Source organism: Odocoileus virginianus, chromosome 31 (assembly GCF_023699985.2).
Source record: "Odocoileus virginianus isolate 20LAN1187 ecotype Illinois chromosome 31, Ovbor_1.2, whole genome shotgun sequence".
NCBI lineage: Eukaryota > Metazoa > Chordata > Mammalia > Artiodactyla > Cervidae > Odocoileus > Odocoileus virginianus.
The window spans coordinates 29,124,051-29,138,363 of NC_069704.1; the positions used below are offsets into that span (position 1 = coordinate 29,124,051).

At 40.1% G+C, this 14,313-nt stretch overlaps 1 protein-coding gene across 7 annotated transcripts in view; it reads left to right on the forward strand.

Annotated features, from left to right (window-relative positions):
* FANCC (FA complementation group C) overlaps window positions 1–14,313 on the forward strand; it is a 315,224-nt gene that overhangs the window by 125,095 nt on the left and 175,816 nt on the right. For all 7 annotated transcript variants that reach the window (XM_070459513.1, XM_070459507.1, XM_070459508.1 and 4 more), the window contains one exon: window positions 1,649–1,743. In XM_070459513.1, the coding sequence (XP_070315614.1) occupies window positions 1,649–1,743 (95 nt within the window). The remainder of the gene's footprint in view (window positions 1–1,648; window positions 1,744–14,313) is intronic.

Below are 14,313 nucleotides of genomic sequence, written 5' to 3' on the forward strand. Positions count from 1 at the left end.
AGCACGCCAGGCCTCCCTGTCCATCACCAACTCCCAGAGTCCACCCAAAACCATGTCCATCAAGTCGATGATGCCATCCAACCATCTCATCCTCTGTCGCACCCTTCTCCTCCTGCCCTCAATCTTTCCCAGCATCAGGGTCTTTTCCAGTGAGTCAGCTCTTTGCATCAGGTGGCCAAAGTATTGGAGTTTCATCTTCAATATCAGTCCTTCCAGTGAACACCCAGGACTGATCTCCTTTAGGATGGACTGGTTGGATCTCCTTGCAGTCCAATGGACTTTCAAGAGTCTTCTCCAATACCACAGTTCAAAAGCAGCAATTCTTTGGCGCTCAGCTTTCTTCACAGTCCAACTCTCACATTCATACATGACCACTGGAAAAACCATAGCCTTGACTCGATGGACTTTTGTTGGCAAAGTAATGTCTCTGCTTTTTAATATGCTGTCTAGGTTGGTCATAACTTTTCTTCCAAGGAGTAAGCGTCTTTTCATTTCATGGCTGCAGTCACTCTCTGCAGTGATTTTGGAACCCAGAAAAATAAAGTCAGCCACTGTTTCCACTGTTTCCCCATCTATCTGCCATGAAGTGATGGGACCAGATGCCATGATCTTAGTTTTCTGAATGTTGAGCTTTAAGCCAACTTTTTCACTCTCCTCTTTCACTTTCATCAAGAGGCTCTTTAGTTCTTCTTCACTTTCTGCCATAAAGATGGTGTCATCTGCATATATGACATTATTGATATTTCTCCTGGCAGTCTTGATTCCAGCTTGTGCTTCATCCAGCCTGGTGTTTCTCATGATGTACTCTGCATATAAGTTAAATAAGCAGGGTGACAATATATACAGCCTTGACGTACTCCTTTTCCTGTTTGGAACCAGTCTGTTGTTCCATGTCCAGTTCTAACTGTTGCTTCCTGACCTGCATACAGGTTTCTCAAGAGGCAGGTCAGGTGGTCTGGTATTCCCATCTCTTTCAGAATTTTCCACAGTTTATTGTGATCCACACAATCAAAGGCTTTGGCATAGTCAATAAAGCAGAAATAGATGTTTTTCTGGAACTCTCTTGCTTTTTCGATGATCCAGCAGATATTGGCAATTTGATCTCTGGTTCCTCTGCCTTTTCTAAACCAGCTTGAACATCTGGAAGTTCATGGTTCACGTATTGCTGAAGCCTGGCTTGGAGAATTTTGAGCATTACTTCACTAGCATGTGAGATGAGGTATTTTGGCCAATTAGATTAAATCAGAAATATTTACTACCGCTCATAGCAGTGATGTTGCCTTTAAAAGGTTGAAATTACTAATGGTTTGAAAATAAGATAAGGAACAAATCTTGAAAATAAAAAAGACTGTTTTTCTTAGTTCTTTCCATATTTCTCTTTTGGCCTTAAAAATTGCTTCTGTGACAGAAAAAGAATTGACCACACAAGGGCTAAGCATAAGTAATCCTGAACCCACAGAAGGAAAAAAAACCCCACAAAGTTAAGTTTCACACATGAGCCCGGATGCTTGTTCAGTGAACTTTGTAGTTTGTGATTTTTCTAAAACATTTATAATAAATGTGTTTCCTTTAAATATGTTTACAGATTTTATACTGATTGTCTTTTCTATTTTATCAAGCCTACTTATTTTAACCTTCATTTCTGCAGATGAAAGCCCCAAAATTCTAATATGGTGCTTGTGTTGTCTAATTAAGAAAGATCCACAGAATTCTAGAGAATCAAAACTTAATTCCTGGACACGGGTAAGTGTACAAAAGCCCTGTACTGCTTTAAATTCAATTGATTATTTAAAAGTGCTGCTGTAATAGTCCAGAAACTTTCAAACACATCCTTCACTGTTACATTATCTTGCTGGTTATAAAGTTTTTCAAGAGATTTCATTTTTGTTTGATTGTGACTTCCGTATGAGATAGATCCTCAGGGTGAACTTCCCTATGCCTACAAAAGCTAATATTGAGTGGTTTTAGAAAATTACTCTCAGGTAATTGAAAGAATGTACTCTCTTCCCTTCTATTATAGCAATTGTTTCTTCCTACCAACCTACATTAAATACTTATATAGTTCCTCTTCAGATACTTCTCTGCCTCTCTCAGAATCCATTCTGTCCTAAAACTGAATTTCGTAAGTGACCTGGGAGCAGCAGTCTTTATTTTGTGTCCTGAAGTTGGTACCTTGCTCAGCGTGCTCAGACTGGCATCTGGTACTTATTGGCTATTGCTGCGAACACCGTCAAATCAGTTACCCAGCCATGCTAGTTCAGGTAGCTGACAGCCTCCTGAATTCCCGCTGACGGTTTCTGCTTTCTTTTGAATGATGGGCGCAAATAGGAGAATGTTGTGAGGCTGTGCTTAGCTGCCCTCACCACCAGGAACTTGGCTGTTCTCTCTTACCTCTTGCTGTCCTGCTGCAGTAACCCCAAAGACTTACATGTATGTCAGACTCCACTTAACTATGCATATGGTCCAGGTTAGCTGCTTGGTATTATGAAATCACCCACCCAGATTAACGCACATGGTTTTGTCTGGCTGGTGATATAATTCCATTCACTGCTTTTTACCATTCCTTTGTTTTATACAAAGTGGCTGGCAGAGATGACAAAACAGTGTATTTTTTGTTAGATTAAAAGAAGAATTGGAAGAAGGATAAGTGAAAAAGATTGAGTGAGGGAAGGGAAAAAAATGCACCTTTTAATTGGAAAGAAAGTTCATGTTAAGAGCTAAAGAAAGGAACTGATAAGTGGAATTAGGGAAGAACAGATCCGAAAAACAGGCTATAGAAGTAGCATAACATGTTTAGTTTTTAAATTTTTTAATCATTGCTTTTGTTGAATATTTGCTCTCTTAATGATTATTTAGGATATATATTTTTATTGGCTAGCTCATTCAGTCCTGGAATAGGCCATCTAATAAAGTATTTTTAGAGTGATCAGGTTAACTTTCTTCATTTAACTAGTGATTATATTAGCCTAGTTTTGAATTTTTAGCCTTGCAGTTTATTCTGTAGGTTTCCCTTATTTAATTTTATGTACATTTAATAAATACCTATACTCATTAAGAACAGCACAAGTAGGTAAAATTAAAACACTTAATTCCTGTGTGTGTTAGTCTCTCAGTTGTGTCTGATTATTCAACTCTTTGTGACCCTGTGGACTATAGCCCACCACACTCCTCTGTCCATGGAATTCTCCAGGCAAAATACTGGAGTGAGTAGCCATTCCCTTCTTCAGGGCATCTTCCCAACCCAAGGATCGAAACTGGGCCTTCTGCTTTGCAGGCAGATTCTTTATCGCCTGAGCCACCAAGGAAGCCCCACTTAATTCCTACCTTCAGAAAATTTACAGACTTTACCAGGTCATTCTAGGGCAGTGCCATTGGGTTATTGGTAGAGCTGTGTATAGGGGTGATGGTGACACAGTGGATGGACCCTTGTTCAAACTTGGGCATTTGGAGACCTTTCCTAGAGGAATGGAGACCTTTCCTGGGGGAATTATACATCAGATGAATTTTTGAAGGATGACTAGGAGAGGTGCTGCTAGTGATAGAGTCTGCCTGCCAGTGCAAGAGACACAAGAGACTCGGGTTCAATCCCTGGTTTGGGAAGATCTCCTGGAGTGTGAAGTGGCACCCCACTCCAGTATTTTTGCCTGAAAAATTCCACGGCAGAGGAACCTGGCAGGTCACAGTCCATAGGGACACAAAGCATCAGGCACAACTGATCACAACACTTGCTGTATTAAGGGAACTTCAGGTGCTTAGATATGCCTGAGTTTGGGATTTTATAAGGCTGATAATGAAGCATAAAGCCTTATGTATGGTTATAAGAAGTTTTTATTTTGCCTTGAAAGCAGTGGGGAAACTGCCAGAGTATTTTCAATAGAAAAATCATATGGCCAGGTGTGAGTTTTAGAAACTAAATAGCAAAAGGAAGTTTATTTGGAAGGCATCAGGGATAGCACTTTCAAAGCTATTGTAGTGATAAAAGTGAGAAATTGTGAAAACTTGAATGAAATGGAGAAGAGGGGCCAGATTTATGATATTAATAAGGTAAATATGTAAATATCTAATGACAGATTAGGTGCAACTGTACTTAGGTGTAGGTGGAGTTGAACCTAGTGTTTTCAGGAGAGTGGCTGATTTGCACATAGGGGCTGACAATCCTCAGGATATGGGAACAGTGAAAGCCCTGGGTGGGGATGAGATTACCCAGGAAGAGTACCTAGTACCTGAGGAGGGGAACGGGCCTCGGGACAACCTTGGGAGACTCTGGCGTTTAAGGAGTGAGTGGAAGAGAAAGTTACACAGCACACTAGAAAGGGGGAGTCCAAGAAGTAGAAGGAGGAAAGCAGCAGCATTTCAGGAAGGAATAAGTGGTCAATTATATCTAATCCTATAGTATGGCACTGTCCAACAGAAACAAAGTACATTCCAATAGCTGTTTTTGATTTTTTATTAGCTGCTTTAAGAAATGTAAAAAGAAAAAGTTGAGACTAATTTCAATAATTATTTTATTTAACTCCAAATATCTAAAATACTATTATTTAAGTATGTAATCTATATAAAATTATTAATGTGATTATTTTATAATATTTTTATATTGAATCTTGGAGATCCAATGTATATACTTAATTCAGTGTATATGTTGCATCTTAATCCAGAAGCTAAGTTTTCATTTGACATTCTTGATCTGTTTTATAAAACATAGATTTGAAAAAGTAGATTCACATATCCAAATTGTTTCAGAGAAACTTTCAGAATCAACTATCTGTTTTCAAATTTAAATTTAATTAAAAGCTCATTTTTCTTCATTATACCTGTTACATTTGAAACTGCTCAATAGCTGAGTGGGTCACAAAGAGCTGGGCACAGCTGAGCGACTGAAGTTCTTTATGGCTGTTAGTATTTGCCTTAATTATATTGGAGTGTTCCTATGTTGAGTATATATATATTTTTATAACTGTTGTATCTTTTTCTTGAATTGATTCTTTGACCATTATGTAGTGTCTTTCTTTGTCTCCTATAACGATCTTTATTTTAAAGTCTGTCTTATCAGTATTGCTCCCTTTTGATTTCCCTTTGCTGGAAAATCTTTTTCCGTTCCCTTGCTTTCAGTCGATGTGGGCTGTTTGATCTGAAGCCGGTCTCTCGTAGACAACACATATACAGGTCTTGTTTTTGTATCTATTCAGCCAGTCTATGTCCATTGGTTGGAGCATTTAATCCATTTAGTGAAAAGTGAAAGTTGCTCAGTCATGTCTGACTCTGTGTCCCCATGGGCAATCCATGGAATTCTCCAGGCCAGAATACTGGAGTGGGTAGCCTTTGCCTTCTCCAGGGGATCTTCCCAACCCAGGGATCGAACCCAGGTCTCTCGGATTGTAGGTGGATTCTTTACCAGCTGAGCCACCAGGGAAGCAATCCATTTATGTTTAAGGTAATTATTGATACATATGTTCCTATTGGGGCTTCCCTGGTAGCTCAGCTGATAAAAGAACCCATCTGCAATGCAGGAGACCCTGGTTCCTTTCCTGGGTTGGGAAGATCCCTTGGAGAAGGGATAGGCTACCCACTTCAGTATTCTTGGGCTTCCGTGGTGGCTCAGATGGCAAAGAATCCACCTGCAATGTGGGAGACCTGGGTTCGATCCCTGGGTTGAGGATCCCCTGGAGGAAGGCATGGCAACCCACTCCAGTATTCTTGCCTGGAGAATCCCCATGGACAGGGGAGCCTGGCTGCAGTCCCTGGGGTTGCAAAGAGTCAGACAGGACTGAGCATCTAAGCACACTAAGTGCAGCACAGCACATGCTCCTGTTGCCATTTTCTTCACTGTTTTGGATTTGTCTTTGTAGATCTTTTTTCTCCCTTCCTCTTTTGTTCGCTTCTCTTGTGATCTGATGACTAACTTTGGCATTGTGTTTAGATTCTTTTTTCTTTTTTGTGTGTGTATCTATTGTAGATTCTCAGTTTGCAGTTACCATGAGGTTTTGATATAGCAGTTTTTATATAAACAAGATTGTTTTAAATTTCTGGTCTTCTAATTTCAAATGCATTGCCAATATCCTACATTTGTGCGCTCTTCTCACAGTTGCTGATTTTGGTACCATATTGGTGTGCAGATGATTTACTACATTTATGTTTGCCTTACTGATGAACTTTTCTGTTCATAATTTTCTGCTTCCTAGTTGTGGCCTTTTCTGCTAAAAGAAGTTCCTTTAGCATTTATTACAAAGTTGTTCTTATGGTGCTGAATTCTCTTAGCTTTTGCTGACCTGTAAAGCTTTTGATTTCTCTGTCAAATCGAATGAGAACTTTGCTGGATAGCATATTCTTGGTTGTAGGCTCTTCCCTTCCCTTTTAAATATATTGTGCCACTCCTGAACTTCCCTGGTGGCTCAATGGTGAATAATCCACATACAATGCAGGAGACATAAGTTCTATCCCTGGGTCGTGAAGATCCCCTGGAGCAGGCAATGGCAACCCACTCCAGTATGCTTGCCTGCAGAAAAATCCCATTGACAGAGGAACCTGGCTAGCTACAAGGCACTCCCTCTGTCTACACAGTTTCTGCTAAGGTATCAGTTGATAACCTTACGGCATTCCCTTGTATGCTATTTGTTGCTTTTAGTGTTTTCTCTCTTTAATTTTTGTCAGTATGTTTAGTATGTGTCTCAGCATTTTACTCCTTGGGTTTATTCTGCCTAGAACTCTGCACTTCCTGGACTTGAGTGACTATTTCCTTTCCCATGAAAGAGAAGTTTTCTGCTATTATCTCTTCAAATATTTTCTCAGGTCTTTTCTCTCTCTCTTCTTCTGGAATCCCTATAATGCAAATGTTATTGCATTTAATATTGTCCCAGAGGTTTTTTTAGGCTGTTTTCATTTCTTTTAATTCTTTTCTTCCTTTATTCTGTTCCATGACAGTGATTTTCACCTTCCTGTCTTCCAGCTCACTTATCCATTCTTCTGCCTAAGTTAGTCTGTTATTGTTTCTTCTAGTTTATTTTTCAATTCAATTATTATATTGTTCATCTCTGTTTTTTTAAGTTTTTCTATGTCTTCATCAAACATTTCTTGCATATTCTCAAACTGTGCCTACATTCTTTTTCCAAGATCTTAGATCATTTTCACTCTCAATTCACTCTGAATTCTTTTTCTGATAGGTTGCCTGTCTCCACTTCACTTGGTTGTTCTTCAGGGATTCTATCTTGTTCCTTCATCTGGGACATATTCCTCTGTTGTATCATTTTTGTCCGACTATCTGTGATTGCATTTTCTGTTCTGCAGGGTTGTAGTTCTTCTTGCTTCTGTTGGCTGTCTGAGAGACTTGTGATGGTGGGAGGGTCTGGATCCTGCTCACTGGTGGGTGGATCTGGGTCTTGTCCCTCTGGTGGACAGGGCTACGCTTGAGAAGACTTTAAGCAGCCTGACTGCTGACAGTTGGAGCTATCTTCCTATTCTGTTTGTTGCTTGGCCTGAGGTGTCCCAGCACTGGAGCCTACAGTCTGATAGGTTGGGCTAGATCTTGAGGAGCAAATGGTGGCCTCCAGGAGCGCTTGTGCCAGTGAAAGCTTGCCAGAACTGCCACTGCTACTGTCTGTTCCACACCTCTGCAGGAGACTGTCGGACACTCACACGCAGGTCTGGCCCAGTCTCCTGTGAGGTTACTGCTTTTTCCCTTGGGTCCTGGTATGTATGGGATCTTGTGTGCACCACCCCCACCAACCGTGCAGTTTCAGTTGCCCCCAGTTTTGTGGAATTCCTCTGATCAAACCCCACTGGCCTTCAAAGCCAGATTCTCTGGGGGCTTCCTTCCTGTTGCTAGACCCTCAGGCTGGGAAGCCTGATGTCGGTCACTCGTATAGGAGAATTTCTGTGGTATAATTATTTCCCAATTTGTGGGTCGCCCACCAGGCGAGTATAGAATTTGATTTTATCTTGATTGTGCCCTTCCTACCATCTTGTAGCTTCTGCTTTGTCTTTGAATGTAGGGTATCTTTTTTTCTTAGGTTTCAGCATTGTTTGTTTGTTTTGGCAATAGTTTTTTTATCAGTTATTGGTGATTTTGGTGTTTTTTTTTTTAAGAAGCAGTGAGCTCATATCCTTCTACTCCATCTTGCCAGCCCTCCAGTGATGGCACTGATAGCATCCAATGGAAGATAGTGCAGAGGCAAATTCTGTACTTGTCCTAGAAATTCTGCCTGATGCTTACCATAATGTTAGACTTTGTTAACATGTTGTTTTGGAAATACATTAATTTCTTTGGAGTTTTACTAGTAACCACAAATATACCATCAAATAATACCACCTCAATAGCTATTCTTACTGTTTAGAGACTGATTGAAGTCATAGGACTTTTTTCACATCTCTTTGGAATGTTTGGTTTTTGAAAATCTTAGTTTTACCAGTGAATCCACTGAACTGATGCTTTTTGAGAACTTACTGTTTGCCAGGCACTATTAAAGAGCCCAAGGATCCCATCATAGATGTGAAAACAGTCTTTTCTCAGAGTTTATAAGCCAAATCTAGGTCTGCTAAATATAGGAAATAACCTGTCTTCTGAGAATAAGACCATGCCACTAATTTTTTAATCTGATGAGTTGGAAATGGCAGAATACCAGAAGTGGAGATCAGTTAAAATGCTTTTATTAAATCTTTATACCGTTTCAAAACGCAATGGTAATATTCAGATGTTCCTGTACTCCCTCAGTCCTCTTCGTTATGCTTTAGAATAATAATGAAAAAAAACTTTAAAATTACAAAATCTAACCAATATAAAAAAAACTGCATGAAACATAAGTGCCAAGCTTAACAAATTGTTGCATATTAATATCCGTGCAGTTCCCACCCAGGTCAGGTGATAGAACAGAATATTGCCTGCCTCCTAGAAGCTCCCTGTCCCTTGACGGCCCTTTCCCATTTATGCCTTTAGTGCATGGTTAACAGTAACTACTAACCTGACTTTTATTTACATTGCTTTAGCTTTTACCACTCAACTTTGCTGTTTGGCCTGCTATTTTAATTTGGTGAAAACAAAATAATGCAGTATGTGTTTGCACTATTGTGACTTATAAGAAATATCTATTTGGTCATTCAGATGATCAAAATATATATATATATTTTTATGTTTTGGCCTTCATCTTCACTTCCTGGATCACAGCTCCCAAAACCCTTGGCATCATCTAGGTGTTGAGAGTGATAAAAGGTGTTTTGTGTTATGTTAATAAGGTGACTTTTAGAGGGTCTTATGTTCACTTTTGTTAATATTGTGTTGAGAGCTGGTTCCCAAGAGAATCAACTTTGTGAGCAGAGGGTTGGCGCTTTCAGTTGCACTCTGACTTCCTGGGAGGGAAGGGTACTTGAGGTTGAACCAGTTGCCTTTGGCCAATGATTTAGTCAATCATGACTATATAATGAAGCCTCCCTAAAAACCTGAAGGACAGCTTTTTGCCCCCTTTCAGAGAGCTTCTACATAGAACAAGAATGTTTCTGCATGCCATCTTGACAGGCCTCAATTTCTACAAGGACAGAAGCTCCTTTGTTTGAGACATTTCCTTGTGCATCTCTTTATTTGGCTGTTGGTTTGTATCCTTTAATGTCATTTTATAATAAGTTGATCACCTAGTGTGTAAATGGGTTTCTTGAGTTCTGTGAACCACTCTAATAAATTAATTGAACTCAGCAAGGGGACGCGGGGACCTCTGATTTAGCCAGTTGTTCAGAAGTACAGGTAATAATCTAGTTTTGGGATTAGCATCCTGAGTTGGAGGAGATCATTTGGATTTTCAGTTTGTAGCCATGTAGCCAGTCTGTCAGAAGCACAGGCAACAGCATAGGCTTTGATGATGATGATGAAAGTCGCTCTGTCGTGTCCGACTCTTTGAGACCCCATGGACTATAGTCCATGGAATTCTCCAGGCCGGAATACTGGAGTGGGTAGGCTTTCCCTTTTCCAGGGCATCTTTCCAACCCAGGGATCGAACCCAGGTCTCCCACATTGCAGGCGGATTCTTTACCAGCTGAGCCACAAGGGAAGCCCAAGAGTACTAGAATGGGTAGCCTATCCCTTCTCCAGCAGATCTTCCTGACCCAGGAATTGAACCAGGGTCTTCTGCTTTGCAGGCAGATTCTTTACCAACTGAGCTATGAGGGAATGGCCTCTAAAGTACCTGTCATACCTTTTTAAGGATGACATTTAAAATTTTACTGTTGTAAGATTTATTAATTTTTTCCTCTGTGATGAGTAAATTTGTATCTTGGGTCACGAAAACCTACATTATCTTCTAAAAGAATATTTATTTGTGTTTCCCATTTATGTCTGTGACCTACCTGTAACTGTTTCATTGTGTGACCTATAAGGTAGGGATCTATTTTCACTTTGTTTCCACATAGATACCTCATTGTCCCAGTACCAACATTGAAAAGTCTGTTTTTCCTTTTCAGTAAATCACAGTTTGTTGTGATCCACATAGTCAAAGGCTTTAGTGTAGTCAGTGAATCAGAAGTAGATGTTTTTCTGGAATTCTTTGCTTTTTCTATGATCCAACAGATGTTGGTAATTAGATTTCTGGTTCCTCTGCCTTTTCTAAATCTAGGCTGTACATCTGGAATTTATTGATTCATATACTCCTAGGCCTAGTTTGAAGGATTTTGAGCATTAACTTGCTAGCACATGAAATGAATGCAATTGTGCGGTAGTTGGAACATTCTTTGGCATTGCCCTTCTTTGGGACTGGAATGAAAACTGACCTTTTTCAGTCCTGTGGCTACTGCTGGGTTTTCCAAATTTGCTGGCATATTGAGTATAGCACTCCAGCAGCAGCATCTTTTAGGATATGAAACAGCTTAGAGGGCATTCTATCACCTCCACTAACTTTGTTGTAGTGATGCTTCCTAAGGCCCACTTGACCTCACATTCCAGGATGTCTGGCTGTAGGTGAGTGATCACACCATCGTGATTATCTGGGTCATGAAGATCTTTTCTGTATAGTTCTTCTGTGTATTGTTGCCACCTCTTCTTAATCTCTTCTGCTTCTGTTAGGTCCATACCATTTCGGTCCTTTACTGAGCCCATCTTTGCATGAAATGTTCCCTTGGTATCTCTAATTTTCTTAAAGAGATCTCTAGTTTTTCCCATTCTGTTGTTTTCCTCTTTTTCTTTGCATTGATCGCTGAAGAAAGCTTTCTTATCTCTCCTTGCTATTCTTTGGAACTCTGCATTCAAATGGGTCCATCTTTCCTTTTCTCCTTTGCTTTTCACTTCTCTTCTTTTCACAGCTATTTGTAAGGCCTCCTCAGACAGCCATTTTGCTTTTAGGCATTTCTTTTTCTTGGGTTCTTCTTGATCCCTGTCTCCTGTACAGTGTCACGAACCTCCATCCATAGTTCATCAGGCACTCTGTCTGTCAGATCTAGTCCCTTAAATCTATTTCTCACTTCCACTGTATAGTCATAAGGGATTTGATTTAGGTCATACCTGAATGGTCTAGTGGTTTTCCCCACTTTGTTCCATTTAAGTCTGAATTTGGCAATAAAGAGTTCACAATCTGAGCCACAGTCTGCTCCTGGTCTTGTTTTTGCTGACTGTATAGAGCTTCTCCATCTTTGGCTGCAAAGAACAATATAATCAATCTGATTTTGGTGTTGGCCATCTGGTGATGTCCATGTGTAGTCTTCTCTTGTGTTGTTGGAAGAGGATGTTTGTTATGACACCGTACTGCATACTTGAAAGTTGCTAATAGAGTAAATCGTGAAAGTCCTTATCACAAGGGAAAAAAAGTATAGTGGTGGACGGTAACTAGACTTAATGCAGTGATCATTTCACAGTGTACAGAAACACAGGATCATTATGTTGTGCACTCAGAGGGGAAAAAAGTGATTCTTGAGTGAACCCCGAATTGCGTGTTTTGTTATTTTTAGTGTAACACATCAGCCTCAGGGCATTTCTACAGAGAGCATTCTGCTTTTTTAAGAAATCAGTGCTTTTAGACACAATGGAGTTAGGCACCTCAAGGTTTAAGAGAGGCAGGGGGCTCAGAAGAAGCAGACAGTGGGTTTGGTGCAGCACGCTGCACTAGGTATTGGTCAGCCCAGGGGAACATGATTATGCCTGTGTTATTGGTGATTTCTACTGTTATTTGTTTTTGTTCTGTTTTGGATTTGAAAATGCTAGCCTGGTGCAACTAGGATATCAAAATTTAAGGAAAGAATTATTGTCCACATTTGAATGGTATTTTAAAAGAGAAAACAGCATTTTTCTGGGGGTGATTAGTAAAACAGGAGAGGCAAGGTGAAATTCTGGGAAAAGACTAGAATGAAACCTTATTTGTTCAAAATATGCAATGAATAAATAATGAATTCAACAAAATACTTTTAGTTTCTTAAGTCACTTTTATTGTTATTGTTCAGTCCCTTAGTCGTGTCCGACTCTTTGTGACCCCATGGACTGCAGCACACCAGACTTCCCTGTCCTTCTCTGTCTCCTGGAGTTTGCTCAAACTCATGTCCATTGAGTCAGTGACGCCATCCAACCATCTCATCCTCCGTTACACCCTTCAGTCCTCCCAGCATCTGGGTCTTTTCTATTGAGTCGGCTGTTTGCGTCAGATAGCCAAAGTACTGGAGCTTCAGCTTCAGCATCAGTCCTTCCAATGAATATTCAGGGTTGATTTTCTTTTGGATTGATGGTTTGATTTCCTTGCAGTCCAAATGAGTCTCAAGAGTCTTATCCAACATCACAATTCAAAAGCATCAATTCTTTGGCACTCAGCCTTCTTTATGATCCAACTCTCACGTATAGTACTTGACTACTGGGAAAACCATGCCTTTGACTATATGGACCTTTATTGACAAAGTGATGTCTCTGCTTCTTCACACACTGTCTAGGTTTGTCATAGCTTTTCTTCAGAGAAGCAAGTATCTTTTAATTTCATGACTGCAGTCACCTTCCACAGTGATTTTGGAGCCCAGGATGAGCAAAAATTGCTTTAATTCATACTTTATTGTAAACATAGTTGTTTTTTCCACTCACTGTGCAACTTGTGTTTTGAAAGATGTGTTTGAAGAAGGTGTCCTTTAAAAGACCATTGTCAACATCATGGTGACATCAGACTTCCCTCAGTTCAGTCTCCCCATGATGTCGATAATTTGACAAGTGTCTGTGAACAAAAGTGCCTCTGTGGGAGCTGTGGTATCTAGCACCATATACTGGGTGACCCAGGAGGAATCTTACTGTTGGAGGATGGAGGGGATGAAAGTGCCCATTGAAATAAGAAGGCATCTTAAGATCGAAAAGTGAGTCAGGCAGCTCCATGTAATCAATGCAGCAGTTTATTATAGGGTAAGTTACTCACAGATGGAGTCTGGATTGGGTGGATAATGATACAGAAGCATTCACAGATCCACTCTGCATTGCTCAGGGGCCATAGGGACCTATAACTTAGGTTATAGTTACAACTAACCTAAGGTATGGGGACGGGTGCTAGAAAATAGGATGTGCAGTCCTAAGTGAAGATTTATGAATAGGTAACTAGTCTTGTGACCTCCACCAATGTGTCGGGAAAGGTTTTCATCATTGTTTGGGAAGTAGAATCCACTTAGTCCTAATGATTATTAAACAATATCCCTTAAGTACAAAGCCCTTGACAACAGAGAAGTGATTCACTGCACAGTACAGTTCTGGGTAAGGGTCAGTGAAAGGACAGGAGAAACTGTAAGGGCCCAAAATAGCATCAGTTATGCTAACAGCAATATACTTGGTCACCTGTGTAGAAATAGGGTAATAGGCAGGAAAACTCTGGTTTTGGATGGGGAACAGCAGGAGCCCTTGAATCTGCTCCATTTCCAGGGCACCTGGAAAACACTAACTTGGGCAGATACTGCTGAATTCAGGAGCCTCATGGAAACCTAAGCTTCTAGAGGAGAAATTCCACTACTCTGTTGGAGAAAAAATAAGTTTGAACACAGTGGAGTGGGGCCTCTGTGAGAAAGAACAAGGTGAAAATAGAACTCTAAGGCAAATGAAGCAACCCCAGTCACTACAATGATCTCTGATTTCATCTTGATATGGACTATGATTTCAGACATTAGAGATTTAGAGTCAGAGGACATGTGCCCGGATTTTCAGCTGGTTACTTTAGCATGAGTGGTAAGACTAGGCCTGCGGAACCTCTAGGAAGAGAATTGGACCAAAATGTTAAAGCATAATAGATCATGTAGTTCTCATTGAATATAAATTATTTTTCTTACAAGGTAGGAAACCTTGAGCATTCTTATTTATAAGTAAATTAGAATATACTCTATATCATATATATTTTTGCA